The sequence below is a fragment of the Lepidochelys olivacea genome (genome assembly GCF_965140295.1).
Source record: "Lepidochelys olivacea isolate rLepOli2 genome assembly, chromosome: 11".
NCBI lineage: Eukaryota > Metazoa > Chordata > Testudines > Cheloniidae > Lepidochelys > Lepidochelys olivacea.
The window spans coordinates 32,863,998-32,890,900 of record NC_140421.1 but is presented as its reverse complement, the minus strand read 5'-3'; the positions used below and the strand labels follow the sequence as shown (position 1 = coordinate 32,890,900).

The window sequence follows — 26,903 nt, the reverse complement described above, 5'->3', positions numbered from 1 at the left end:
TGAAGCCAATAAAAAGATTAAAATCTTTACTCAGCATGGAGGCTAGCTAAGAAACTATATCACAGTCACAAAAGCATGCCTTTAAACAGTGTCTGCCTCAGAGGTAGTCCTTTCAAATATGACATTGAGGTGTCTGTCAGATGAGGAAGTGCCAAACAGCAGCTAGGAACCAGGACTGCATGATGGTATTCTATAAGAGTTCTGAAGGAATTTAGGAATGAAGTGGCTGAGCTGCTAATAAAAAATATACATTCTCTCATTAAAATTGACTGTTAACAGATGACTTGTGGGTAACAATTTTACCTGTCTTTCATATATTTATAAAAGGTATTAGGGATGATTCTGGGAATTACAGACAGTGTGCCTTGTGTTACTACTTGATACATTGTCTGAACCAATAGCTAAATAGAGAGTTGAACATGATATGTTAGAGACATACTAACATACTTTCTGAAAAGGAAAAGTATTATTTTCCTTTCCAATCTACTAGAATTGTGTTGTGTGTTCCATCAGAATATTGGATGTAGGAGAACCAACTGGTGTACATGTAGTTGGACTCTGGTTTTTTTAACAGGATAATCAATAGTTGATACCCATTGATTGAAATGGAGATTACTCTAGGGAAAAGATTTCTGAAGCTAGTTTTCATACAGCTTGTTTTATGGCTCCAGAAAGACTTATAGAATCTTTTGAAAGTTTTGGGCTGTAGTAACAAATACACAAACTTTAAATACTCAAAACATGATTTAGATTTGTTTGTTTGTACAAGGCCTGATTTGCAGGTCCTCCTATTTGAAGTAAAATGGGAGTTTGCTTGAGTCAAGACTGCAGAATACAGCCTTATATATATATATATATAAGGATAGATATGGCAGTGTTGTTGGTTGTTGTCAGTTGTGGTCATGCAGGTCCCATGGTTTATCTCTGATCCTGCACCACTATCTAAAAGGAATAGAAAAACTTTCGACTGCTAAAATAATTACAGTGATAAATGCTATATCTTTTTACCATCTTTTATATTTCAAATTTTGTATTAGGATTGTTAATGTTTCCAGATAATATCTGTGTTTTATAGGAAGCAAATGGCAATAACAAAGGATACCACATGTAAAACTACACAACAGTTCTTTAAAAAAATGTGAAAAGAGTTTTATAAACTTTCTATAAGCATGAGGGTTGGGCTTCACATGATTAGTATCTGTTTTTGATAGTAGAATTTCAAGTGTTGTTTTTTCCCCTCAGGACATTTATTCAGAACAGCTGGGGATCAACCGTGTAACCTGTCCACAGTGTCGAGTGCCTTCCCAATGGTCAGCCACCCAGTCTTTGGTCTACATACAGCCAGCTCAGGGCATTCAGAGTTTGGTGGCTTGGGAACACTTGGTACTCCCACAGCCTTAGCAGCACATCCCCATCTAGCACCTTTTCCAGGTAAACATCTGTTACAAAGAATATTCAACCTTCTGAAGAAGAAACAATGAACTGTCCTAATTCAAATAGACAGTGATTTATTTTACATCAACAAGCAAAGTAGAAGAGGTTCAACTTTCCTGTGTCAAAGACCTCAAGATCTAGGACTGGGCAAGGTCTAGGAGATTCCTGAGTGTAATTTACAATGTGAGGAAAGGAAAACATTGCAGATTGGCTGAGATTCTCACTAATAGCCCCTCAAGAGTGGTTCTCTAAGAACCACTGTAGTGTGTAACTGAAGTAGTACATGTTTTTGCCAATAGTGAGGTTTAACCAGACAGACACTTGTTGGTTTTTTTCCATCTTAACATGTCTTTGTTTCTATTAGGTGGATGTATTTATCACAAACAATAAGATTGGAAGGTATTTATTTAATATGGAGAAAAGTTGGAAGGGTAATGGATCTATTCTCCCTTTTTTGGGGTAACTTTTTCAGTTGTTTTCTGTCTGACACCTGTAATAGTGAAAGTTCTAACCAAGCTCAAGAGATAATGGTTGATTTTACTTGTCCTTTTGTCAGCTCAAGCTGTGATTGATTGATAAGAAACATGAATTTTTTCTTCACTTTGGGGTCAAGGACAGTGGGTAAAATTTCCAAAAGCACTTCAAATGACTCAGGGTGCCCATGTCTCATTGAAAGTCAATGGGACTTAGGATCCTAAGTGCCTGTCACTTTTGTAAATGGGACTTGGAACCTGGGTTCTATAGCTAATTTTGTAAATTTTGCCCCAGGTGAATAGGTACCTACAAATTGTCAAGTTGTAGCAACTCAGTAGGGTCCCAAAGTATGGAACTACTATAGACACTGCTGTAGGGTAGTGATGATTATTGCTGCTGTCCCTTAGATAACTGTTGTTACTGGTAATAAATTTTTATTCATGGTGCCATCTTGTAAAATCTGTACAATAAGCTCTAATAAGCCTTATCCTAAAGCAAATTGCAGAATTCTGCGGGAGATGGTTGTGCACCAGTAGCATCTGACTTCAAGCTTAGGGTGTCAGATATTCTGCTAGTATTTTCCCACATCCTAATTCTGCTAGTATTTAGAACTCTCTAAATCCCCTCTCTGAGGAAACAAAACCTCATGTCTTAATACACATTGAGCATCCTAGAGAAGTGTGAGTGTCAAAATTTGTCTCCTGATAAAGCGAAGTGTTTTCCTAACTCAGTCTTCTGTAGATTGCAACAGCATATTTTCCCATGAGAAAGGAATTCTCTTTTCTAGGGACTTAACACTGTGTAAAGACTGTATTTAAAAAAAAAAAAATGTGGAAGAATTGAATTCTACCTGCAGAATTCCACTTGGCTTACTCATTCTCTCTTGATAAAAACTCTGAACAAACCTTATAGCTAGTTCTCTTGTAATCTTTTACTTTGTTTGCCAAAATGACCTAGTTATTTTTTAGAAATCATATCAATAAAACAGAAGTAGAACGTTGTCACTAGATAAAGGTCCACACCTAGGCAGAGGCAAGGCATTTAGAGAAATGCATGTTGAGGTGAAGTCTAGAAGGTTAAAATTATATTCAGAGCAGGAGACATTGATCCTGGGACAATATTGTCATTCAGTGATTTGTCTCTGTTATGGCTGAATGATTCATGCAGCTGTAACCATTTTATCTACTGGATGTTGGTGCAATAGAATGACAGTTACTTACTCGAAGCCTTATTCTGAGAGATGTTTAACATCCACATTTACCATAGATGTCAATCCTTTGTGTCTGAAGTAAAATAAACTCTTAATGAGAGTTGCATTTCCTCAGCATCTCTTAGGATCAGGCCCATAATCATTACTTATCTGCTTTTCAGTGATGGTCTTGGAAAAGAGACCTCTTGGGTGCTTCAGTTAACCTGGAAGCATCTTATCTATAAAGGTACAATTTTTTTATGACTAAGATTTGCATATAGAGAGAATTTTTAGTTTTATGTTTTCTCAGACAATTTTGCTTTGCTGTCCTGCTAAAAGACTGTCTTGAGTTCATACATCCCATTTGTTATAATATCAGACAATATAGAAACTTTACATAACTATACATAGCTATATAACTGTACATAGCCATTCTGTGTCATTTGAATCTTTGAAGGTGGCCCTTCGCACCAGGGACAAACAATTTTCTTGGTTGGTATTTGTGCGATTCTATCCTTTGTGTTTCCCTATCGCTGTTCTCTTTGTGTTCCCTTCTTAGCACATGGTAGTGCATTCTCTTTCTCAGGTGGTCTCCACATCTTGATACATCTGAAATATTCTTACCTTTTCCTGAGCAGTAATCACCACATTTTATTATGAATTCATTGCTCTTTGTTTTGTTTACATATTCCATACTGAGTGACACCATGGCAGGTTAAAAGCTCAGACTGTCTGTCACTGGCATTGTTCACAATCCAGTTTTCATAACCATTAATAGTGTCAGCCAGTGAATGTAAAACGTGACACTTACGTAATCTAACCTTCCGTTCCAAATGCTCTTCTTGAATAGTAATTCTAAATGACTGTTTAAAATAAAAGGCTAAATTCTACTCTCCCTTACACTGGTGTAAATCAGGTGTAACTTTATTACCTTCATTAGAGAAATTGACATCCGTGTAAATAACAGCAGAATTTGCCTCCTGTTGGTACAATTTCCATCTTCAAACTGTATTGAAGTTGGTATCATCTCTTTAAAAATGAAGCATTCCTGTGGAGTGGAGCAATGGATTCTTCAAAAGCAGCAAAGAGTCCTGTGGCACCTTATAGACTAACAGATGTATTGGAGCATAAGCTTTCATGGGTCAATACCCACTTAGTCGGATGCATGTAGTGGAGATTTCCAGAGGCAGGTATAAATACGCAAGCAAGAATCAGGCTAGGGATAATGAGGTTAATTCAATCAGGGAGGATGAGGCCCTCTTCTAGCAGTTGAAGTGTGAACTCCAAGGGAGGAGAAACTGCTTTTGTAGTTGGCTAGCCATTCACAGTCTTTGTTTAATCCCGGATTCTTCAGGTTCTCAACTTGATCACACAGAACTTACTCAAAGCTGATGCATATGCCTGCTGCTTTTTTAAAGTGTATCTATATATATATTTTAAAGCATAATTGCACACAGAAACCCTTAAAGGAGCAATTTCCAAGAGGAGGACACTAATTCAGAAAATGACATGAATCAGATATAAAAGGCCTATTTGTCATCTAGTCTATCCTGTTACCTGTGCAGATTGTTCCCTACTGTGTATTTCTACTGCTCTGTCAGTCTATACTTTTAATCATATTGGTAATAGGGATTCCATTATTTCCCTTGGAAGCTTACTCTATAATCTTATGCTCCATTGGCCTCATCAGCAACCCTGAGAGAGGTTATTTGGGGGGTTTTTGGTGAGTAAAATAGCATAATATATTATAACAATTTCTTTCCTTAATGTTGATCAACCCAATCAAAAGAGCTGCTACCACCACTTAAAAAACAAAAACAAACAAACAAAAAAACAGTGTGTCAAGCCATGAAGGAAACTGTAAGTTCCCTGTCTCTTTCAGAAGCTACAGTATTTTATGTAGCAGTACAGACTTGCTTAACTGCTTTGTTTTATTAAGTCCAAACTTGTTTTGTACCTATGTTATATTTGCATTTACAGATCTTATTTCTGTCACTCCTTTGTTACAAGTAGTATAAGATCATGACTTCCCCCCACTTTTATTTAAGTGAAGCTTCTAAAAGGTCTTCCCTTGCCTAAACATGAACCAGTTGTTTTACCAGTTTTGGGGGTTGGTTTTTTATTTTGTTTTATTTTATTTTTATTTTTCCAAGCAAAGGAGCTTGTTCTTTTAACGGTTTTATTCCTTTAGAAGTGATGTAAAAGTTTTTTTCTGGATTATGCTGTGTGTTTTGGTTTGTTGCTGAATAAATGTGTTAATTCTAACAAGTGTTTTTAAGTTGGCTCCACTGTAGTAACTTCAACAGCTATTACAAACTATGGCCCTGATACTGCAAAACCATTCTCTTGGGCTGATCTGTATGCCATCATGGATCCCCTACAAGTTCAGGCATCAACATTGTTGGGCAGTGAACGGTCCACAGGTTGTCTACCTCACTACTAATCTCTGCATCAGAGATGGCTGTGTGTCTGAGGTGCCATATGTACAGTCTATTTGCAGTAATGTTGTAGCCGTGTTCGTCCCAGGATATTAGAGAGCAGGTAATGTCTCTTATTGGACTAGCTTGAGCGTTGTGTAAGGTCAAAAGCTCCTCTCTTTCACCAACGGAAGTTGGTCCAATGAAAAGATATTACCTCACCCACCATGTCTCTGTTTTATGTACAATATTTAATATATAGTATTTTGGGCACTTTCCAGGTGAAAGATGCCATAAAAATTCGAAGATGCTGCTCTGTTAGTAACCAAAATAATTGAATTTTAAAGGGACCATGTCAAATGGTTGTATATTTGATCTGCCTGAAAAAAGGAGATTTCATGAATTAATCAAGACTAAAACTGATTTCCTGTTTTGTTAGAAACACAACAAACCATGTTACATTATCAGTTTATTTCAACGTGATATATCAGTTTATTCCAAAGTGAGATTCTCATCCCCTACTCAGACCTCTTTATGTTGTGTAGAAGTCCAGGAGTGGCATAAAGGAGCCCTGACAGCCCTTTCTGGTTGTGGGAGGATTTCCCCCCCACCCCCTTGTGCATGCTCTGTAAAAAACAACAAAAAGATTGCCTTTTAAGGACCTTTTTTTCCCCCCAAGTGTTGGTGTAGGGGGCAAACTGAGGCAGGGCTGGGGGCACAATGGTCATGTATGGGGCCGAGCTGTACAGGTTCCTGGCATCATTGTTTACCACAGGGAAGCCTCAGGCTGTCTCAACTTGGAGAGGTCCCCAGGGGTGTTCAAGTTACGATATAGAACCAAGAGTAGATCAAAATTGGGAGGGTTCAAACCTTACATAAAGGCACCATAGCATCTTGTCTCCCTGGCTTGGGAGTTCTGGGCTGTACCTCTTAAGAGGCACAGCAGTGACTCACTTTCACTCTTCACGGGGTGGACAATAAGCATGCAAAAGTGACTGTGTTTCCTGATGGTGTTTTCGACCAATGTAATTTTGGTGTGGTCACCTCAGTATTGCAACTTATTTGTTTTTTTTTCACATGCTTGTTTTCAAAATGGGAATGAATAAAAATTGAGGGTGTAATTTTCAAAAGCTCTTAAATGACTTCAGAATGTAAATTCCAGAGAAAGTCAGTGACACTTGTCCTTCTAAGTCACTTAGGCACTTTTGATAAATCCTGTCCCCACTTTAAAATAGGCAGAATTTATTTTGTGGATCTGCTGTAAATTGCATACAGAAGCTTCATTAGATGAAGATTAAAAAAATAAATTGAGTGGGATAACTAATGTTTGGGTTTTTTCCTTTTTCTTCTTCTTTGAGGTTCAGAATGGTGGCGAACAGATGTGCACACTCGTACAGGGGCTGCTTTTTTTCCACCTCTTCTGGGAATTCCACCACTATTTGCTCCTCCTGCCCAGAATCATGATTCCAGTTCATTCCATTCAAGAAATACAGGGAAAAATAGTCGAGGTGGTTTAGAAAAAGGTAACAGCTGAAGTTGTAACATGAATAAAACAAGCCTGAGCCCTATACCATCTGTTTCTGGTAGTGTGCATGAGTTTTACTTTGAATTCATCATCATCATCCTTGCCATATCTAAACAATTTAGTATGAGTTTATTTTGGCAGTGGGGCATCAGGTATCTAAGTATGGGCTTTCAGTCACTGAATACCACTTCTAGGACATATATTTTTGATTTCTTGTTTTTCTATGATTATATCTAGATCACTGCATACCGAGTATGCATAGCAGATTTGTTTTTAAAGGAGTAGGTTGATATATAAGTCTATATTTGGTCACCTGTAGCGAATATTGTTCCATTACGTCGTCAAAGTTGGGGGCTGGCTGTGGGGGACTGTACCCACCTCCAGGGCAGCAGCATGCAGGGAAAGGCGGGGAAGAGCCATGGGATATCATAATTTTACAGATGTTCTTGTTTTTCACCTCGCTTCCCCAGGAGATTTGGCTGGTGGTAGTGATAGAGGGCCCCTCCCCCTGCACACACCTGCACCCTGTGTGTCATTAAGCCCAGGCATTTGGGTCAGGTGCCGAGTTCAGGACTTGTGCCTTAGTTGTGCAAGCCTCTAAATGCTGGCTCTTTAAAACAGATGGAGGTGCAGCAGTGAACATGGCCTTCAGATTTCTTACTGCAATCTTTCCAAATTCTCACCAATAAAACCTTTATCCAGTGCAATCACATATCCTCTCTCTATATAGTATAAATTATAATTTATATTGTTTAACTGAGATCTTGATGGATGGGCAGTAGTCAGGAAGTTTTTAGCATCCTCTTCCATGCTCCCAAGTCCACGTGCTCAAGATTCCAGAACCCCAGAATGGGAAATTATGTGTGTGTCAAGGATTACCTCTTGAAAAACTTAGTTTTTGAAACTAATATGCAAAACTAAAACTTGTCTGATTTCAAATGAAATTCTTTCAAGTTTCTCACTTTTTCTTCATTGATATCTCTCCACTCCCCAACAGGCCTTGTACAATAACAAGCTGTGGATGCAGCTTCCTACACACACTTCTCTCTTTATCTTTAAGATATGAAGGGATTCCTCCTAGCAGAGGCTTAGCACAGTGTATGTTTTTAAGCTCTTTATTTTGAACAGAGTAAATTATATCTTTACTGACTAATGTCTAAGTGTATTGTTGAAAACAGACAATTCTTGATTTCTGACAGTAAACTACAAATTATTCAAGCCTGTCTTTTATGTCTCCTTATTGGTATTGTCATGTTTTCCTCAAAAACAACAACAAACAACAACCCCCTCTTCCAAATTACTCCTTTTCTTGGGGTAGCAGTGTTTTATAGGACAGTATATTTTAGAATTTAAATATGTCTTTGAATATTTAAATATGTCTTTATCTGTACCTCTTGCTACAGGTACCCCTAATATAGGCTAATATGACCATAACTCACCACAGAAGTGACTTCTTTATGTCTACGATTCTGTAAACCACAGTTTTTAATTTTTTTTTCTAAGGTGTGAATGGATCAGTAAATGGGAACAGTACAACATCAGTATCTGGGGTCAACACATCCATATTGCTTACTACCACTGCAAGTTCTGCAGGACAAGCAAAGGCTATAACCTCAGGAGGGGGAGGTCGCAAATGTAACCAGGAACAAAACAAAAACAAGCTTTTGGATACCAGAGCTGACAAAATCAAAGATAAGGTAAATAACTTAAAAAAGCTGATGATTCATGGCTAAAGATGTAAGATTATAGTATTGGCCTTTAAAACTCCATGGTCTGCAATGAAGATTATATTATAAAGTGTTTTATTCCCCTTTGCCAATGTCTTGGGATTTCCTTTTTCACTAATGCAGGATCTCTCACCTGGCACCAGTTGATTAATGCTGGTTTTTAGTTAATGGGCATAGAGCTTTATGTGTACGTTCTGCTAACCTGAGTAGATCAGTCATACTTGGTCATGCATGGGAAGATAACATTGAATTTCATAGCAAAAAGAACGTTCCGGCACTTCGAGAAAAGATTCATATATCTTCCCATGTGGGAGTTCCTATCTATGAGGGAATGGAAGTACTATTAGTGGCCTCGATTCAGCAAAGTACTTAAGCATATGCCTAACTTTAAGCACAAGTAGTTGCACTGAAGTAGGCTTACTCACATGCTTAGTTAGACACGTGTTTAAGTACTTCGCTTCACTGAGTCCCAAGTTACTTATGTCCAAGCAATAGAAAACTGGAGGCTAGAACTCGGTCTCCTTGTGGTTGGAAAGGAAGGCACTTGGACAGTACCGACTGCCAATAACTAGATTAAATGTCAAAGGACAGAAGTGCATTAATTCTGATACTTTTTGTGAGTCACTTGATACCATAGCCTTCTTGCCTCTTCCCGTTACAATGGTCTATACCAAGGGTGGACAAACTAGGGTCTGTGGGCTAGATCCGACCCCTCAGAGCTTTGGATCTGGCCCGCGGGATTACCACTCCTGTGGTGCAGCGGGCCCTGCATTGCTCCAGGAAACGGCTGGCACCACGTCCCTGCAGCCGCTGCGGGAGGGGCAGCAGAGGGCTCTGCACACTGCTCTTGTGTTGTGCTCAGCCCTCTGCCTCCCCTTCCCCAGAGGCCGAAGGGACGTGTTGCTGACCAGGAGCATGGGGCGCCGCTGCCACCCTGGAGCTGCTCCAGGTAAGCAGTGCCAGGCCGGAGCCCGCACCTCAAACTCCTCTTGCGCCCCGGACCCAACTTCCTGCCCTGAGCCCCTGCCTCCACCTCAACCCCCTCCTGCACCCCAACCCCCTGTCCTGAGCCCCCTGTCGCACCCCTCCTGCGCAGCCCCCTGCCACACCTCGCACCCCTCCTGCACCCCAACACCCTGCCCTGAGCCCCCTGCTGCACCCTGCATCCCTCCTGCACCCCAACCCCCTGTCCTGAGCCCCTGTTGCACTGTGCACCCCCTCCTGCACTCCAGCCCCCTGCCCTGAGCCCCCTCCTGCACCCCAGCCCCCTGCCCTGAGCCGTCTGCCACACCTTGCAGCCCTCCTGCACCTGAGCCCCCTCGTAAACCCTGCACCCCTGCTCTGCCCCAACCCCTTGCCCTGAGCCCCTCCCTGCACCCCGCACTCCCTCCCACACCCCAACCCCCTGTCCCAGCCCTGTATTAATGGCCCTGTATGCAGTTTCCCCACCCAGATGTGGCCCTTGGGCCAAAAAGTTTGCCCACCCCGGTCTATATGCTCCAAATGCTCTAAGTGAAATGAATTAAATGTGAACTTTAGTCAGAATTTTTGAAGTAGATTTGATGTTTATATCCAGCAATCTACCTTAAAATACTCACACTTAGTCCTGAAAATCTTAATTAGAGTTTTCTCGATATGGGCTTTTATTAGATCGTTGCTGTTCCACACTACATTTTCAAACACTATATTTTTTAATTTTATTTTTTTGTGTGGCTTGGGACATGCAAAACATTTAAAAATCTAAGATTTTTAGGTGTTTTAAGATGCAGGCTTGGATAACTTCCTTACTCTCATTTACCTTGATGCCAAGCTTATCTGGGGAGTCTTTTCACAAAATCCATCCCACCAAAAGTATAAAACACATTTTACCTCAGAATACTGTTTAAACATGCACCCTCTAACAACCTTCAAATGCATTGGAATGTTCTGCTATACATGTTGGAATCTTATTATGCTTTTTAGATACTCCAGACTTGTTTATTAAATTTAGAAATGGAGCAGTTGAAGAATAATTTTGTATCAGTTCATAAGATTTGCATGCAAATGTGGCCACGTTTCTGCCTCATACACAAGTAAGGAATTTCCCAGGACACAGTATCTTTAATAATACCTCTGTTTATGTATCCCAGGTGTTTGCTTGCTTTTTACTGCCATTAAGCATAGTGCCAAAGGTATTGGAATTTTATCTGTCATTACCTCCAAATTTCTCTTCTTGCAGAGTAGTTTGTGGCATAACCATGAAACAGTAGAAATCATTCAAATTTCATCTTTTGGACCTAAGCCTCAGTCTCCAAACTGAGCTGGATAAGCCAATTACCGGCCTTTGATTTTAGTCTGTAGAAATCATTCTGATTTTCACAGTCCCTCCTCCCCTCTTCTTTGTGTTGTCTGTTTCCTTTAACTACCAGGTCTGAATCATCGGTAGATTTTGTCCTGTGACTGCTCTTAGGTGCCACCTTCCACCTCTATTGTTTCAATTCACCAAGTATCACTTGGCTTTAAAATCAAGACAGTTCTTTATCTATTCCGATAGTTTGCCATGTATACTACTTACAAAATTTGACTGTTTTCACTATTGCATCCAAAGCTGGGTAAATTACAGAATGTCCAGAGCTTTTGTCTGTCAAAATGTTTCTGTTGTCATTTCCCTCATAATGTAACCCTAGATTTGTTGGTTCTCATATCTTTTTGTAAATGATACTGACTTTCTTTAAATCAGAACTTTCTAATTCTGTCCCAGTTAGTGTTCTTCATCCTGAACCCTTCTCCACAGATCCAGGCTTGGATCAGAAGCACCATGGACCTGATAGCCCTTCATCAATAGAAGATTTCAATTGGGTTTCAACCCACTGGTGTCAAGACATACAGAAAGCTATAAACAAGAACTCAGCAATCCCCTCTTCTGTTACATTTTTTCCCTCCCCTGTTTCTGTACCTGGAGCAATTGTTACATTTGTCAGGTTTCAGAGTAACAGCCGTGTTAGTCTGTATTCCCAAAAAGAAAAGGAGTACTTTTGTGTCACTTACCGGTTTGTGTTTGTCATTTTAAATAGAAACTCAAAGGTTGAGGAGTTGAACTGAAGTTAAAAATGTGGGAAGGGATTAGGGTGGGATTTTGAGTGATCTGTTGGGCACATGGAAGATCGCTGGAGGAAAACAAATGGGCAAAAGTAAAGACTGCACTGAAAGGTCTGATGCTAAAGAGTACTTCACTATTTTTGATGTCTGTGCCTTGTCTGAAGATAAAAGGAGTGTGAAGATGGTCATTTTTTCCTAGTTCAGTAGTAAAGCGGAATCAAGAAGTAGTCCTGAGATATTTTGAGAGGCATAGGCTGATATTTTCAAAGATGTCCATGGAATTTGGACACTTAAATACTTGCCAGTTGCCTTAGATAACTAAATAACTATGCCTCTATATTTGTAAAAAAAACAAGGAGTATTTGTGTTACCTTAGAGACTAACAAATTTATTTGGACATAAGCTTTTGTGGGCTAAAACCCACTTCATCGGATGCATGCAGTGGAAAATGCAGTAGGAAGATATATATACACAGAGAACATGAAAAAATGGGTGTTGCCGTACCAACTGTAACGAGACTAATCAATTAAGGTGACTTGTTATCAGCAGGAGAAAATAAACTTTTGTAGTGATAATCAGGATGGCCCATTTCAAACAGTTGACAAGAAGGTGTGAGTAACAGTAGTGGGAAAATTAGCATGGAGAAATAGTTTTCACTTTGTGTAATGAGCCATCCACTCCCAGTCTTTATTCAGGCATAATTTAATGGTGTCCAGTTTGCAAATTAATTCCAATTCTGCAGTTTCTCATTGGAGTCTGTTTTTGAAGTTTTTTTTGTTGGAGAATTGCAACTTTTAGGTCTGAAATTGAGTGACCAGGGAGGTTGAAGCGTTCTCTGACTGGTTTTTGAATGTTATAATTCTTGATGTCTGATTTGTGTCCATTTATTCTTTTACGTAGAGACTGTCCAGTTTGACCAATGTACATGACAGAGGGGCATTGCTGGCACACAATGGCATATGTCACATTGGCAGATGTGCAGGTGAATGAACCTCTGATAGTGTGGCTGATGTGATTAGGCCCTATGATGGTGTCCCCTGAATAGATATGTGGGCACAGTTGGCAATGGGCTTTGTTGCAAGGATAGGTTCCTGGGTTAGTAGTTCTGTTGTGTGGTGTGTGGTTGCTGGTGAGTATTTGCTTCAGGTTGGGGGGCTGTCTGTAGGCAAGGACTGGCCTGTCTCCCAAGATTTGTGAGAGTGATGGGTCGTCCTTCAGGATAGGTTGTAGATCCTTGATGATGCGTTGGAGAGGTTTTAGTTGAAGGCTGAAGGTGACGGCCAGTGGCGTTCTGTTATTTTGTTTGTTGGGCCTGTCCTTTAGTAGGTGACTTCTGGGTCCTCTTCTGGCTCTGTTAATCTGTTTCTTCACTTCAGCAGGTGGGTATTGTAGTTGTAAGAACGCTTGATAGAGATCTTGTAGGTGTTTGTCTCTGTCTGAGAGGTTGGAGCAAATGCGGTTGTATCTTAGAGCTTGGTTGTAGACAGTGAATCGTGTGGTGTGGTCTGGATGAAAGCTGGAGGCATGTAGGTAAGTATAGCAGTCAGTAGGTTTCCGGTATAGGGTGGTGTTTATGTGACCATCACTTATTAGCACCATAGTGTCCAGGAAGTGGATCTCTTGTGTGGACTGGTCCAGGCTGAGGTTGATGGTGGGATGGAAATTGTTGAACTCATGGTAGAATTCCTCAAGGGCTTCTTTTCCATGGGTCCAGATGTTGATGATGTCATCAATGTAGCACAAGTAGAGTAGGGGCATTAGGGGACGAGACCTGAGGAAGCGTTGTTCTAAGCCAGCCATAAAAATGTTGGCATACTGTGGGGCCATGCGGGTACCCATAGCAGTACTGCTGATTTGAAGGTATACATTGTCCCCAAATGTGAAATAGTTATGGGTGAGGACAAAGTCACAAAGTTCAGTCACCAGGTTTGCCGTGACATTATCGGGGATACTGTTCCTAATGGGTATCACAGTAGAGGTAAATATCATCATTGTGTGGTAAACACCCATTTTAAATACTGTCCTATATATCTGATCTCAGGAAGTTCTGCTCATTTTACTGCTTGCAAATCATGGTGTTCTGTTTCATTTTAAGACCTTAACCTTCATGAAGACACATCCTACTTCTGTGCCTAGTATTTGAAAGGAAGATAAAGACATTTAAATATGATATAAAGAGGATCAATCACTAAACATCTAGGACCAGATTCTGACCTTGAATAAACAGAAGCAGCTCCACTGAAACCAGTTGCACAGGATATAAGTACCTGTTTTATAGTGTTTTAAATATCATGAGTCACAGTATTGCATATAGGGTAAAGACATGGCAAAAGCCCTACTGAAGCAGTCAGACCAATCTTGACAAGCCCATAACAGAAATGAAAACTCTATGATTGACCAGTAATTAAACGTTCATTTGTTCTAAATGCTGTGTTTAATAACTATCGCAAATGCCAAATAGCTCCACCCTCATGTAAATTCAGCCCAGGTGTATCACAAGTTAGCAGTCCATACATGGTTAGCAGTCCATACAATTAATTCCAATAAATCCTCTTAAAACAACAAATTTTGGGATTTCAGCATAGAATTCTCAATTCTTTTTAGGCTCCTATTGTTTCAGTAATCTGATTACTGTTCAGTAGCCATGATAAAAAGCTACTTGACTATACCAATCTTCTGATATATTCCTTTTAAAAAGGAAGTAAAGAAAAAAAATTCTTTCTAAAGGTGCTTTCTTAGACATTCCCATTACTATTGTAACTTAAAAGTATTGTCACTTTGTTCTTTCCAGACACCCTGATGTTCTGCTCTTCAATGTGTCTGCATAGTGCAGTGTAAATTATTTTCCCTTCATACTGGTCTGACACTATCTCATTCTCCCTATGACCTCTTCAGTGCTCCATGTATCTGTATCTAGTTTACGCACATCTCATCCTTGCTTTCAAGGTGCTGTTCAACTCCTCTGTCCCTGCCTACATCTTAAACCTTGTTTCTCCCTACCTTCTACCTTTATAACTTGCACTCTGTCAATACTTGCCTTTATGCTTTTTGCCTTCACCCTAAGTGCATTCATGCCTTTTTTTTTCACATTGCCCCTTACATCTGATGTGACATCCCTGTCTTAATGTTTCAAGAGTCCCTCCTGAAAGCAAATACACTTGTTTGGCTAACTTTGCAAGCCTCATCTATCACATTTCAAAATCTGTTCTTTGAAATTTCAATATATATTTCATGTCATCTTCTGTATTTTTGTCACCTTGTTGCTACCTTCTCTTGTTTGTTTCCTGTGCTTGCCTATTACAGATTTTAAGCGCTTTGACGCAGGGGCCATCTCTTCCTTCCTGGAAATGCCATGCAAATTTATAGCACTAAGCAATAGAAACACTATGTTAGTTAATAGCCCTTAACTATGTTAGTTAATAGCCCTTAACTAGTTAATAACTAGTTAATAGCCCTTAACTTCTGTCCCTTTCAAAGACAGACTTGTAGGCACCATTCCCTGCCCCGCCCCACACTTCCCTTCAGCACCCCTCAGCATTTAAGTCCAACATGGAAGTGAGAAGGCAACCAGCCCCTCGTTCAAAATAGAGTTTGCAGTCTGACACAGACAACATAGAAGGGCCACAATATCAAACAAAATTAATACGTTGTACAAAGACAGATTAACCAAATTGTCACAGCATGATTATTGAAATATCTTGATGGAGCTTATTGTAGGTTTTATTGTTTTTAGGCTTGTTAGAACACACACTCTGTGTAGTCACCCAATTGTCTAGGCCTGAATTTGGCAGTTACACAAAGAATCTCTCATATTGTCCTTAAAATTGATGACAGTGTGTTCTCACATTCAGTGGGATACCGGTCACCAGATATGGTTAATGTATTCATTTTATAGTTCCTCTTTCTTCTTTCCGAAGAACATCAGGAGAATAAGGTACGCTAGAGAATTGCTGATAATATTAGTCAAGACCGATAAGACCATGTCAAGAAGAGATGAATAATGTAACAAATTAAAGATTACCATTAATAAAGTTTTTATCTTCTCTCTAGAAACCAAGAAAGAAAGCAGTAGAAAGCTCCAGCAATAGTGATAGTGATTCAGGCTCCTCTTCGGACACCTCAAGTGAAGGCATTAGTAGCAGTGACTCAGATGATCTAGAAGAAGATGAGGAGGAGGAGGAGGAGGAGGAAGATCAAAGCATTGAAGAAAGTGAAGATGATGATTCTGATTCAGAGAATGAAGCACAACATAAAAACAAGAATAAGGTATGATAGCTGTATAGTGATTGTACAGCTAGCAATTTTGTTACTGAAAAAAGAAAAGGAGTACTTGTAGCATCTTAGAGACTAACCAATTTATTTGAGCATAAACTTTCGTGAGCTACAGCTCACTTCATCGGATGTAGCTCACAAAAGTTTATGCTCAGATAAATTGGTTAGTCTCTAAGGTGCCACAAGTACTCCTTTTCTTTTTGCGAATACAGACTAACACGGCTGCTACTCTGAAAAATTAAACTCAGATTTGTACCAGCTGAGGCATTGTTTAAGAATTAATACTTGGCAGGGAAGAGCATTTCCTGGGAGTTAATGGCTTGCTCAAAGTAAAAAGTGCCCTTAACTCAGCTGGTTGTTAATTTCTAGGAAATGCTTGATCTGGAGGTAATTTTTATTATAAACTGGAAAATATATACTATATGTAGAGACAAATTAAGTACTTTGTGCTGTAAAGTTTAGTTGAACTGTATGTCACCATGGATACTGCATTCTGTTCATAGCTGCTCTTTTCTTAGTATACCCTTTACCCTACCCAAACCCAGTAAAGCAGGATGGGAATCTCAATATTCTATTCCCACAATTCTGATACATATTGGCTATTCCCTTCTTGTCTGCAGTTTCCAGAGGCAATTCAAAGTTGTAGCACAGCTTCGTGTTAGCCAGATCCTCTTCTCTAGCCTGCTGCCTGATCTTCTGCCTTTGTGGCAGCAGTCAAGTGGAGGTTCACTTTGCTCCCAAATTTTCTTTGACAGGTTGTTTTTTTCAATTTTTTTCAGACAGTAGCAAAAGTAAGCAGCCTGTCTTTCTTTTCCCTCTTGTGGATCAGACGTTGAGCCGTGGGGTGGTCTCAGCCACCCAGAACTGGCACTTCAGTGTCTCCCTGTGGGATTCCTCTGCCCCTTGCATGGCAGAGCTGTCATGCTAACATCAAGCTAAATCCAAGTGGTGTTCTGCAAGGCAGCTTTTACAGGCTCTTCAGAAGGCGAATTGTGCTCTGCCAGTTCTGAGCCAGCCAGCCCTTCTACTGCAAGTGCATAGGCTGTAAGTTGGATAGGCACTTCAGGTCCTCCCCCCACCCCTTCCCAAGAAAGTACCACTCCAACATAGAAAAGCCCAATCTGTGGACACAAAGCAGAGCGGGGAGAGATTCCAATGACTAGGAGGACTTCAACCAGCCAGTCCAGGGGGGAAGTCTCAGGGCAGAACAGGACCAGAAAGAAAAAACCTGTAAAGGGCTCCAGGTCTCCCTCTAAGTTCCCTAGGGAGAGAAGCAGTGCTTGTACTCAGAGCTAGAATCAGGGAACTCTGGCAATGAAACCCTATTTCCCAGGTTGGGAGAGTGGGACCCTGAGGGGGAGGGCATGGAGGAAGATTTATCTGGAGGACTCAAAGCACTGCATAAAGCAAACCATAAAAGGTAAGCCCTAGCCACAGCTGAATGGCAACATCTGGAAAGAGGGCTAAAAAACTAAAAAATTCAAAAAGAGCAAAAAAGAAAGGAGATAGTATTAACCCCCTCCCCCCCCCCCAAAAAAACCCCAACAAAAACCAAAGAGGTATTTGTCCTCTGACTCAGACGCCTCCGTCTCTACTGAGGAAGGGGAATGCTCAGATTCAGGCTCTGAGCAGGACATGGAAAAAATACAAAAAAGGTTTTTTTCCTCTTAAAATGTTTGAAACAGTGTGCAGAAAGGTTGCAGCCATGATCCAGATCCAACCTGAGCAGGTGCTAGAGGGCAATCCTAAAGGCAAATACAGTACCTGCCTTCTAAATCATAATCCGAGACATCCTTCTAGAATGCGATCAAAGAGGAATGGGAAACCCCTGATGAGGGTAAATGCACTAGCAGGCATGCACTTAGGTATTATAAAGTGCAAGAACCAAAAAATGCCATTACAGATATACCACTGACCAATGCTGCTGTGGCATCTTTAGCAAAAGATAGAGTAATCCCATCTATAGGGGATTTCTTCCCCAAAGATACAACTAATACAAAAAGATGGAAGCCATTCTCAGAAGGTACTTTGAAGCTTTGTTGGCCATACTTAGAGCATCTGTGGCAGCTACATGCTTTGCAGGAACCACAGTGTCCTGGCTGGAGGACCTTAAGGCCCTGAAGAACAGAGACCATCCTGAATTCCAGTATTTATTTGGCGTATGTAATCCGGTCAAACCAAGCCACAGCCTTTTTATTATGATTGGAAAACCTCCAGGAAGTTGAGTCATTTTGCAGTCCTCAACAATGTGCCTCCTGGTTTGTAACTGCCCACATTGACATGGTGGACTGTGTCTAAAACGTCACCGAAATTCTGCTGCAGTACAAATTCCATGTCTGGTATAAAACTGGTTGGTTCAGAAGGCTCCATTGCCTTCGAGGTAAATGAAACCCAGGTTGATGTTGAGTGGGGTATGAGACAAGATGATAATTTGTCATTTTCTCTGCAGACCATGAAGCTCTACCATAAATACCTCACCCAGTAAACTTATCCACGGGGGGGCCGTGAGGGCAGACAACCATGCAAGTCTTTAATTAATGGTAGATGTGGCGTATCACACAATTTCATCATGAGTTTTGCTATGCTTTTCTCTCTGCGAACACTGGGTGGAGAAATATTGAATTCCAGTGCATACTTAAGAAGATTTCCTGAGCAGCAGCCTTTGTGGCAGATGCCAAAATGGATACAGTGAGATTTTCAGCAGCCAGAGGCTCATGGAAGGTTGATGCTCATTCTAAACAAATTCTGGGTTCATCTGAAGTCAGAGGTTCTCTCCTCTTTGGGGGAAAGCTAGACAAAATAGTGGCAGAAAGCACTGCCAAACTCAAACAATCCTTTCCCATCCCACTTAGTGCTCTGAGATGGGACTACAAACCCAGGAACTTGAAAAAAATGCACCTTTCATCCGTCATCCTTACAAAAGTACCAGAGGAAAGACAACAGGTGTATTGGGGAAAAACCTGGAACCAGGGATTGGGTGAAAAATCAAGAGCTGGATCCACTGCCTCTACAAGCCCAACATAACAACAAAGGAATGTGCAGCCACCAAGAACTGCATCTAGAGGGCAGAATTTCTCACTTCTCAAAAAATATGGTCTTGATCAACCACAAGCAAGTGGGTGAGAGATGTACTGAATCACAGATACTCCCTCAAACTAAGGTCCCCACCCCATCCCATCTTCAGCCAGTCCCCCATCTTGAGCAATTTTGTCAAATGTAAGCTGGTGTCAAATGAAATCTCAAATCTCCTGGTCATAGGACCAAGAGGGTTTCCTCAGAAGAAAGATTCTTAGGACTACTTCATTTTCTTCATCGTCCAGAAGAGCACTGGGATGGAGGGGAGATAGGTGTGGGTGGGATTCACAGCTGTTCTGGATCTCAAGCAGCTCAACAGGTGGATGAAGAAAATGAGATTCCACCCTAGCAAGTAACAACATCTAGCAGATGTTCCCATACGACCATCCCACTGTAGACTGCTGAGATTTGCATGGCCTGCTACCAGTACCAAATGCTCCCATTCAGCCTCTTATTGCCCCCCAAGGTCTTTACCAAGATGTTGGCGGTAGTAATAGCCATACTCAGGTCTTAGGGCACTCACTTATATCCCTTCCTAAATAACATGTTGATCAGGGCTCTGACCCAAGCAGTAGCACACAGTGCCACAATCTGGATGCTGGAACTGCTTCAAGCGCACAGATTTGTGATGAACATCGAGAAGAGCTCCTTGACTCGCTCCACACAGAGAATTCACCCGGCAATGGAAATAGACACTTCTGTGGCAAAGCTTTACCCATCGCTGGACAAATTCGCCAAGATCCAGAACCTGATATCCATGTTGGTAAAGTATGCAAGGCTGACCATAGCTCATCGTCCACAGCAACTGGACCTCTTGGTTTCTTGTATAGGAGCCACCCTTTGGGAAAGGTTCCATATCAGGTGCCTTCAGGCCTTTCTTCTGAAAGTATGGAACCATTCACCAGAATGCATGCAAGATCAGGTCGGGTACCAAGCCAGGTGTTGAACACTATCAGATGGTGGACAATCCCATGGTACATCCACAAGGGTCTTCCCATATGCCTTCCAGACCCACAGGTACTCACGATCAATACCAGCCTGATGAGAGGGGGAATGCATCTGGGGCACAGGACAGTGCAAGGTACCTGAAACTTCAAGGAAAGGAACAAGAAAATCAACTTCTTGGACCTCAGAGCTGTCAAGCTAGCCCTATGGAAATTCCAGAAATATGTAGAGGGCAAACACGTTCTGGTCCAGTTGGGCAACATGACCACTGTGGCATATATCAGTAACCAAGATGGAAGAAGGAATGTTAACTCTACATGCAGAAGTGATGGAGATGATGAAATGAGTAAAGAGGACTCAGCACAGGAGATGCAGTCAACAACTCAGAATGGTGCCTGAATCAGGAAATCCTCACTCTGATTTTCAGAAGTTCAGATTTCTGGCAATTAACCTATTCACCAGTCACAAGAATACAAAGCAGTCCAAGAACTTCACAAGGGAAACAAACCCCAAATCCTCCCTGGGAATGAATGGTCTTTCACACAGAAGGCCAGAAGTTCTGCAATATGCATTTCCACTTTTTCCACTTCTAAGAAAGGTGATCCAGAAGATGAGGTGAGAAAGTCTTATCCCAAGTTTGCAATAGCTTTTCTGTTGGGTGCTGTCGCTTTGGTCAGAATGAAGGCATGGAAAGATGGATTCACCTTAGGCAAGATGATTCTGAGATTCTTAGTACCACTTTGTTGTCATGGAACACACAGTGGGGATAAAGCTGCCAGGTTCAGAAACTCATCTAGCAGATATAATAGTGACCAGAAAACAGGTTTTGATGGATAGGTAAAATGGAGATATTGATGTCAGTGGCTCAAAAAATATGTGGCTAGGGCTTTTAACACCAGTGGTAGGTTCCACTTAGGAAATATTGGTTTAGCCAGTGTGGCTGCTCTGAGAAATCTGGATACCTGAGGGTTCTCTGTCAAGGAACCAGAAGATCCTGTGAATATGACACTGTGTTGACACCTGGCAATATTGTGGCTGGCTTCATAAAGCAAGTCCAGGATAACTGGGTTACCAGGATCCTTAGGATTTTTGTTGCATTCTTAACACCATGAGCAAAACCTAGTCCAGAAGGAGGAGTAGGCCTTTAATGTTGAAGCTCGGCTGGAGGAAAGTACAGTTCCAATCACTTTGGAAGATCACCTCAGTGCAAGCTAACGCTTTCCTTTCAATAACCATGTTGTGAGTTGTAAATGGTCTGGATGAAGAAATGGGCCTGGGTAAATGATGCCTGGTCTCACTGGTAGCTGCAGTGCGGGTTCCAATTTCAGTGCTATCAGATTAGAAAACCATGTCTTTTGGCCAGTGTGGCGCCACCACCATTACCTCTTCTATCTGAGCACTGAAGATCTATATCAAGTGCACCTAACTGACAAGAAGATCGGGCTCCTTGTTTGTCACTTTTCATCTGAAGTGCCAAGGGCTCAGGTATCTATGTTATTACTAGCTAGATGGATCAAGCTATGCATCATAAAGGCATACAGTGTGTCAAGTGCTCCTGTTCCAGACTTAATCAAGGCACACTCCACACGGTCTGTGGCGACTTTGTGGCGGAAAGAGCTTGTGCTTCTACTACAAGAGATGTGCAGGGTAGTAAAGTGGTCTTCACTGATTAAAATCTTCATTAGACACTACAAAGTGGACTTAATGTCTTCTGCAGAAGCCTCCTTTGGCAGTAAGGTGCTGCATGCAGGGATTCAGTAATAGCATTGCCAGTTAATTCCAAGGGCTCTTCCTTATCTCATTCTGTATTTCCTATCCCTCCCTACGTCGGTTGGCTGTTCACTGCTTCCTATCTATATCTATATCAGAACTGTGGGATAGGCTGGGCTTGCGGAATGGTAAATTTCTTACTTGATGATTTCCTTTCTGCTACAGTGTCTCCCACAGTTCTACCCTCCCTGGCTAGCTTCCAAGCCAAGGGACAATGTTTAATTTTGATAGTTATGCCTGTAGGCTATAGCCTACTGTACGTAGTTTATTGGTTGGCTTTGAAGTTATTCTTACTTATCTTATTCTGTGAAGTTTTTACTCATTTTTGGAATGAATCATCTGGCAGCAGGTCAGAGAAGGGGGCATGGCTAGCACAGAGACTGTTACAGTTTTGAACTGCCTCGGAAAACTGCAGTCAGAAGCGGAATAGCCCATACATATCAGAATTTTACCATTCCATTAGGTTTATAATCAAGAATACATTTCAAAACTGATTTTTTTGGCCTTATTTTTATATTAAACAGTGACTTCCTATGGGGAAAAGATCAAGCAATCAAATATATTGTAAGATTATTTTAAAATAAATGTGTTACCTTGTTTTGAGGAAATCGTAGTTGCTTATGGAGATTAACTATATAAAATGTTGTTTGTCATCTTAAATATTTAATGGGCTAGTGTATGTAATCTGTACAGTTTTGTAAAATATTTTACAGGTGCTAATGCATAGTGGTGTAACAGACATGAAAGCAGATGGACAAAAAACACATGAAAAGTCCCAGGAAAAGAGAACACACCAGCAGATACCTCTTGTGTCTGATTCCCAGACTCCCTCGTCATTCCAATCCCAGCAGAAGCAGCCTCAGGTTTTGTCACAGCAGCTTCCCTTTATTTTCCAAAGCTCTCAGGCAAAGGAGGAATCTGTGAACAAACACACAAGTGTAATACAGTCTACGGGATTGGTGCCCAGTGTGAAACCTTTGTCTTTGGTAAATCAAGCCAAAAAGGAAACTTATTTAAAACGTATAGTTCCTTCTCCTGATCTACTGAAAGCAGGGAATAAAAATACCTCTGAAGAATCTAGCCCTTTAACCAGTGATGTAAGATCAAAACGGGTGAGTAGAAATTACTGGTTTAGCAATACTTGACTTTGTTCTACAGCCATAGTGTCTATATGCATGTCCTCCTTAACAAATTATAGCGTTATGTTTCTCAAGTCCTTTGTTATAAAATCCGGGTTTTGGGGGAGAATTATATTTGTTGTTTTAAATTACACAGGACTTAATCTTGGCATATTTTAAAAAAAATCTATGTGGATTTTTGAATGATGTTTATTAGTGAAGGTTATCTTTGTGGTTGAGCACTAATATCACTTTTAATGCTATCTGGTTGCCTTTTAGAACAGCTAATCTTAAACCTCAGGTAAAAGGTTTTATGTTCCTGAGTGTGTAGTGTAAATTAGCAGTGCCTTTTAGTATTCTGAAACAATAGCTTGGAAAAATCAACTCATATCCTAACATGTTCATGAAGTATCCACGGTAGTTGCTTTTCAGAAAATACTTGGTTTCAAGGTTGATTAGTTTCATACTCTGCAGACACTGGTCTCTTACAAGTCCACTGAATGTCAGTAGAATGCCAATGAAAGTGCCACACAAGGTTTACAGTAAGTCTCTGTGGCCCATATTGTGCAACCAGTGCTCATGCTGGTAAGCTCTTAGGGCCAGATTTTTAAAGATATTTGGGTGCCTAGAGATGTAGATACGTGCCAAGTGGGATTTTTAAAGTGTATAGGCCACTAACTTCTATTGATATCTGTGGGAATTAGATATCTAGTAGCTTTAACAAATGTTAACCCTCATTGATATCAATAGAAGTTAGTGGCTACGGCATTTTAAAAATCCCACTAGTTACTTATCAATATTTTTAGGTCCTGAATACCTTTAAAAAATCTGGCCCTTAGTTCCACGAGTAGCCATTGATTCCAGTGAGACTATTTGTGTGAATGCTCACCAGTGTAATGGGGGGAAGCCCTAACTTAGCACTAAGACAGCAATGCAAGAATAATGTAGTGTGTTAGCGTTAGTCTCACCTGAAATCATTGCCCTAACCTAATGGGGGCTATGACATGGATATTTTCTGAAGGCAGCCCATAAAATGTTTGGCTCTCTTGGGAGTAGTCTCCAGTCCTTAATCATTGGGTTGGATTTTTGCATTGGGGGACCCTTGAAAAATTAGCAAAGGCAAAAACTTGGGAGTTTCTTCAAGCTCCAGTAGGGCTTTCAAACATTGACCTATAGGGGGAGGGGGAAAGGACCGTGACACTAATAATAAAACAATAGAAACTCATGTTTTAAGGCAATGTGTAAGGTCTGACATCCACTAAGGGCAAGTTTACATTTAAAATGCTGCACTGGCACAGCTGCAGCGCTTCTATGACGACGGTCTATGCCAAAGGGAGAGGAGCTCTCCCATTAGCATAGTTAATCCACCTCCCCGAGAGGCGTACATATGTTGGCGGGAGAAGCTTTCTCCTCGGCAAAGCACTGTCTACAGGGAGGGTTAGGTTGGTATAACTACATCACTCAGGGGTGTGGATTTTTCATGCTCCCCCAAGCAATGTAGTTATGTCAATATAGGCCTGTCGTTTAGACCAGGCCGAAGAAAAGTGAGGCAATATTTTTTTCGTATCTTCTATCTTGACATCGCAGAATTCTGAGGAGTCTGAAATACCATAATATAATATCTTCAAAAAAAAAAAAAAAAGACGCTAAAGACAGTGTAAGTGCATCTGGAAGGACTTCAGTTTGCTGGATTATGAAGGTTATAAACTTCCCGATTTGTTGCATCCCTGATAAGGATTTAATTCTAGTTAAAATGGATGGAATGGGATTCCCTTTGGAGCCTGTCAGTCCCGCTCCATGCACTCCAAAAGGGTTGTTGTTGAGTGACTTCAAGAGCATCTTTGTTTCCCTAATTAAGGGGTAATTATGCTGCCTTTGAGCATTTTCAGCCACTGCTCATCTCTATAACAACAACCTGGTATTCTAGCATAACACTTTTGGAATGACCCCAGTGGTTCAACATATTTTTATTGATTCCTGTGTCAAATTTTGCTATTCCAGCCGTCTTCTTTCAATCTCCTGTTATTTTTAGTAGCCATTATTATTTTGTATTCTGTGTTATATTTATTATTTAAGATTTATGAATTGCCTAACAATTTGATTTGCATCCACTTGTATGACTTTTACTGGGTGTCAATAAGAAAACCAGGATTTTTTCTTTAATTGCTATGGAAATCTTATAAACGCTACATTGAGCATGTCCTGTTTCATGTAATTTTTTTTTCCTATTGACTTATTTTCATAAGAGGTAAACTCTCAGTTTCCAGTTATAACTGTAGCAGGTGATAAGAGTGAAAATAGCTCTCCAGTCTGAAGTAGAAGCTTCAAAAGCTTGCACCAATACTCCTATCAGCTTAATATCTTGAATCCCTGGGTCAGCCATCTTTCTTTATTTGATTTATCATGAAACATCTAGGGAGAGTCTAGACTTGATACCTGATTATCTACCCAGCTCTCGAGCTACCTACCCTCCCACCTTCTAAAACTGCTTTTTGTGGATGCAAATAGTGAGGGCTAAACAAATATAATTTTCCCTGTGAGATGCAGTCTTTTTTTTATTTTGTTGCCTCTCTGTTTCTACAGGAACAGTATAAACAGACATTCCCAGCACAATTAAAGAAACAAGAATCATCTAAGAACCTGAAGAAGATTATCACAGCTTTGTCAAGTCCAAAACCAAGCTCTAGTTTACCAGCTCATCAGAAACACACGTCTCTAGAAAACAATCATTCTAATCCATTCTTGACAAATGCACTTTTAAGTAATCACCAACCCAATGGAGTAATTCAGAGTGTCATCCAGGAAGCACCTCTAGCACTTACAACCAAATCCAAATCCCAGCCCAAGATAAATGAAAACATAGCTACTTCTAGCAGTGCCCCTTTTTCTTCACTAGGAAATGTAAGTACATGTGGGAAAAAAACACCTGGTAACAGGACACCTGTTATGCCCTCTACCTCTCCTGTGTTACCAGGTCTGGGAAAGGAAAAAGCAGCCAGCAATAATGCAATAACAGCAGTGAAAACACAGCACCGCCTTCATTCTTCAAAATCTTTAGTGGAACAATTTAGAGGAACAGATTCTGACATTCCAAGTAGCAAAGACTCTGATGACTCAAATGAAGAGGATGATGATGACGATGATGACGATGACGATGATGAAGATGAAGATGATGAGGATTCTGATGATAGTCAATCAGGTTATTATTTGACTTTTCTATATAAAAAAATTAAAGATTTTATTCTAAATTTTTTATGAAGAAACACATCTCCCAGAACTCCTTGAGTTGAGTTCTGTACTGCTTCCAGTCATGTCAACGGCTGGGTAAATTCACGATGATCTTGTAAATGATATTAAAACATTTGTTAATTAATGTATCCACAGACTTGAGGAATGCTAGAATGACAAAAAGCTACAATGAACAATTCTCAGTGTGCTGTTGGTTGTCCAGTTGTAACCTGTACTTGTTACTGTTTTCCCACAGAGTCTGACAGTAATTCAGAGTCAGATACAGAAGGGTCTGAAGATGATGATGAGGATGACAAAGATCAAGATGAATCTGATACCGATACTGAAGGAGAGAAAATGCCACTGAAACTGAATAAAACGACTTCCTCTCTGAAAAGCTCTTCCATCAGTCTCACAGCTCACTCTACACCACTTAATCTCCAAGTAGTAAAGACTCCAAGCTCTGCTCCTGCTGCCTTATGTCCTGAATCCCAGTCACCAGTTTTTCTTGGGACACCTTCTTCTACACTTACTCCAAGTACACACTGTGGTATCTTACTGTCTTTTATATAACAAAGTGTAGTGTCTGAGAAATGTGTCTCGTAAATGTATTTCAAAAAGTGTCAAGATAACAGTGTCCATAATGTACAA

The 26,903-nt window shown here is 40.6% G+C and overlaps 1 protein-coding gene across 22 annotated transcripts in view; it reads left to right on the top strand.

The window, feature by feature from the left end:
* The window catches only part of BAZ2B (bromodomain adjacent to zinc finger domain 2B), a 277,861-nt gene that overhangs the window by 151,936 nt on the left and 99,022 nt on the right, over window positions 1-26,903 (top strand). For 13 of the 22 annotated variants that reach the window (XM_084644095.1, XM_084644075.1, XM_084644086.1 and 10 more), the window contains 7 exons: window positions 1,243-1,431; window positions 6,873-7,037; window positions 8,543-8,736; window positions 15,895-16,110; window positions 22,620-23,018; window positions 25,608-26,223; window positions 26,509-26,802. In XM_084644095.1, the coding sequence (XP_084500221.1) occupies window positions 1,243-1,431; window positions 6,873-7,037; window positions 8,543-8,736; window positions 15,895-16,110; window positions 22,620-23,018; window positions 25,608-26,223; window positions 26,509-26,802 (2,073 nt within the window). The remainder of the gene's footprint in view (window positions 1-1,242; window positions 1,432-6,872; window positions 7,038-8,542; window positions 8,737-15,894; window positions 16,111-22,619; window positions 23,019-25,607; window positions 26,224-26,508; window positions 26,803-26,903) is intronic. The other 9 variants (XM_084644087.1, XM_084644081.1, XM_084644092.1 and 6 more) reach the window with 4 other exon arrangements.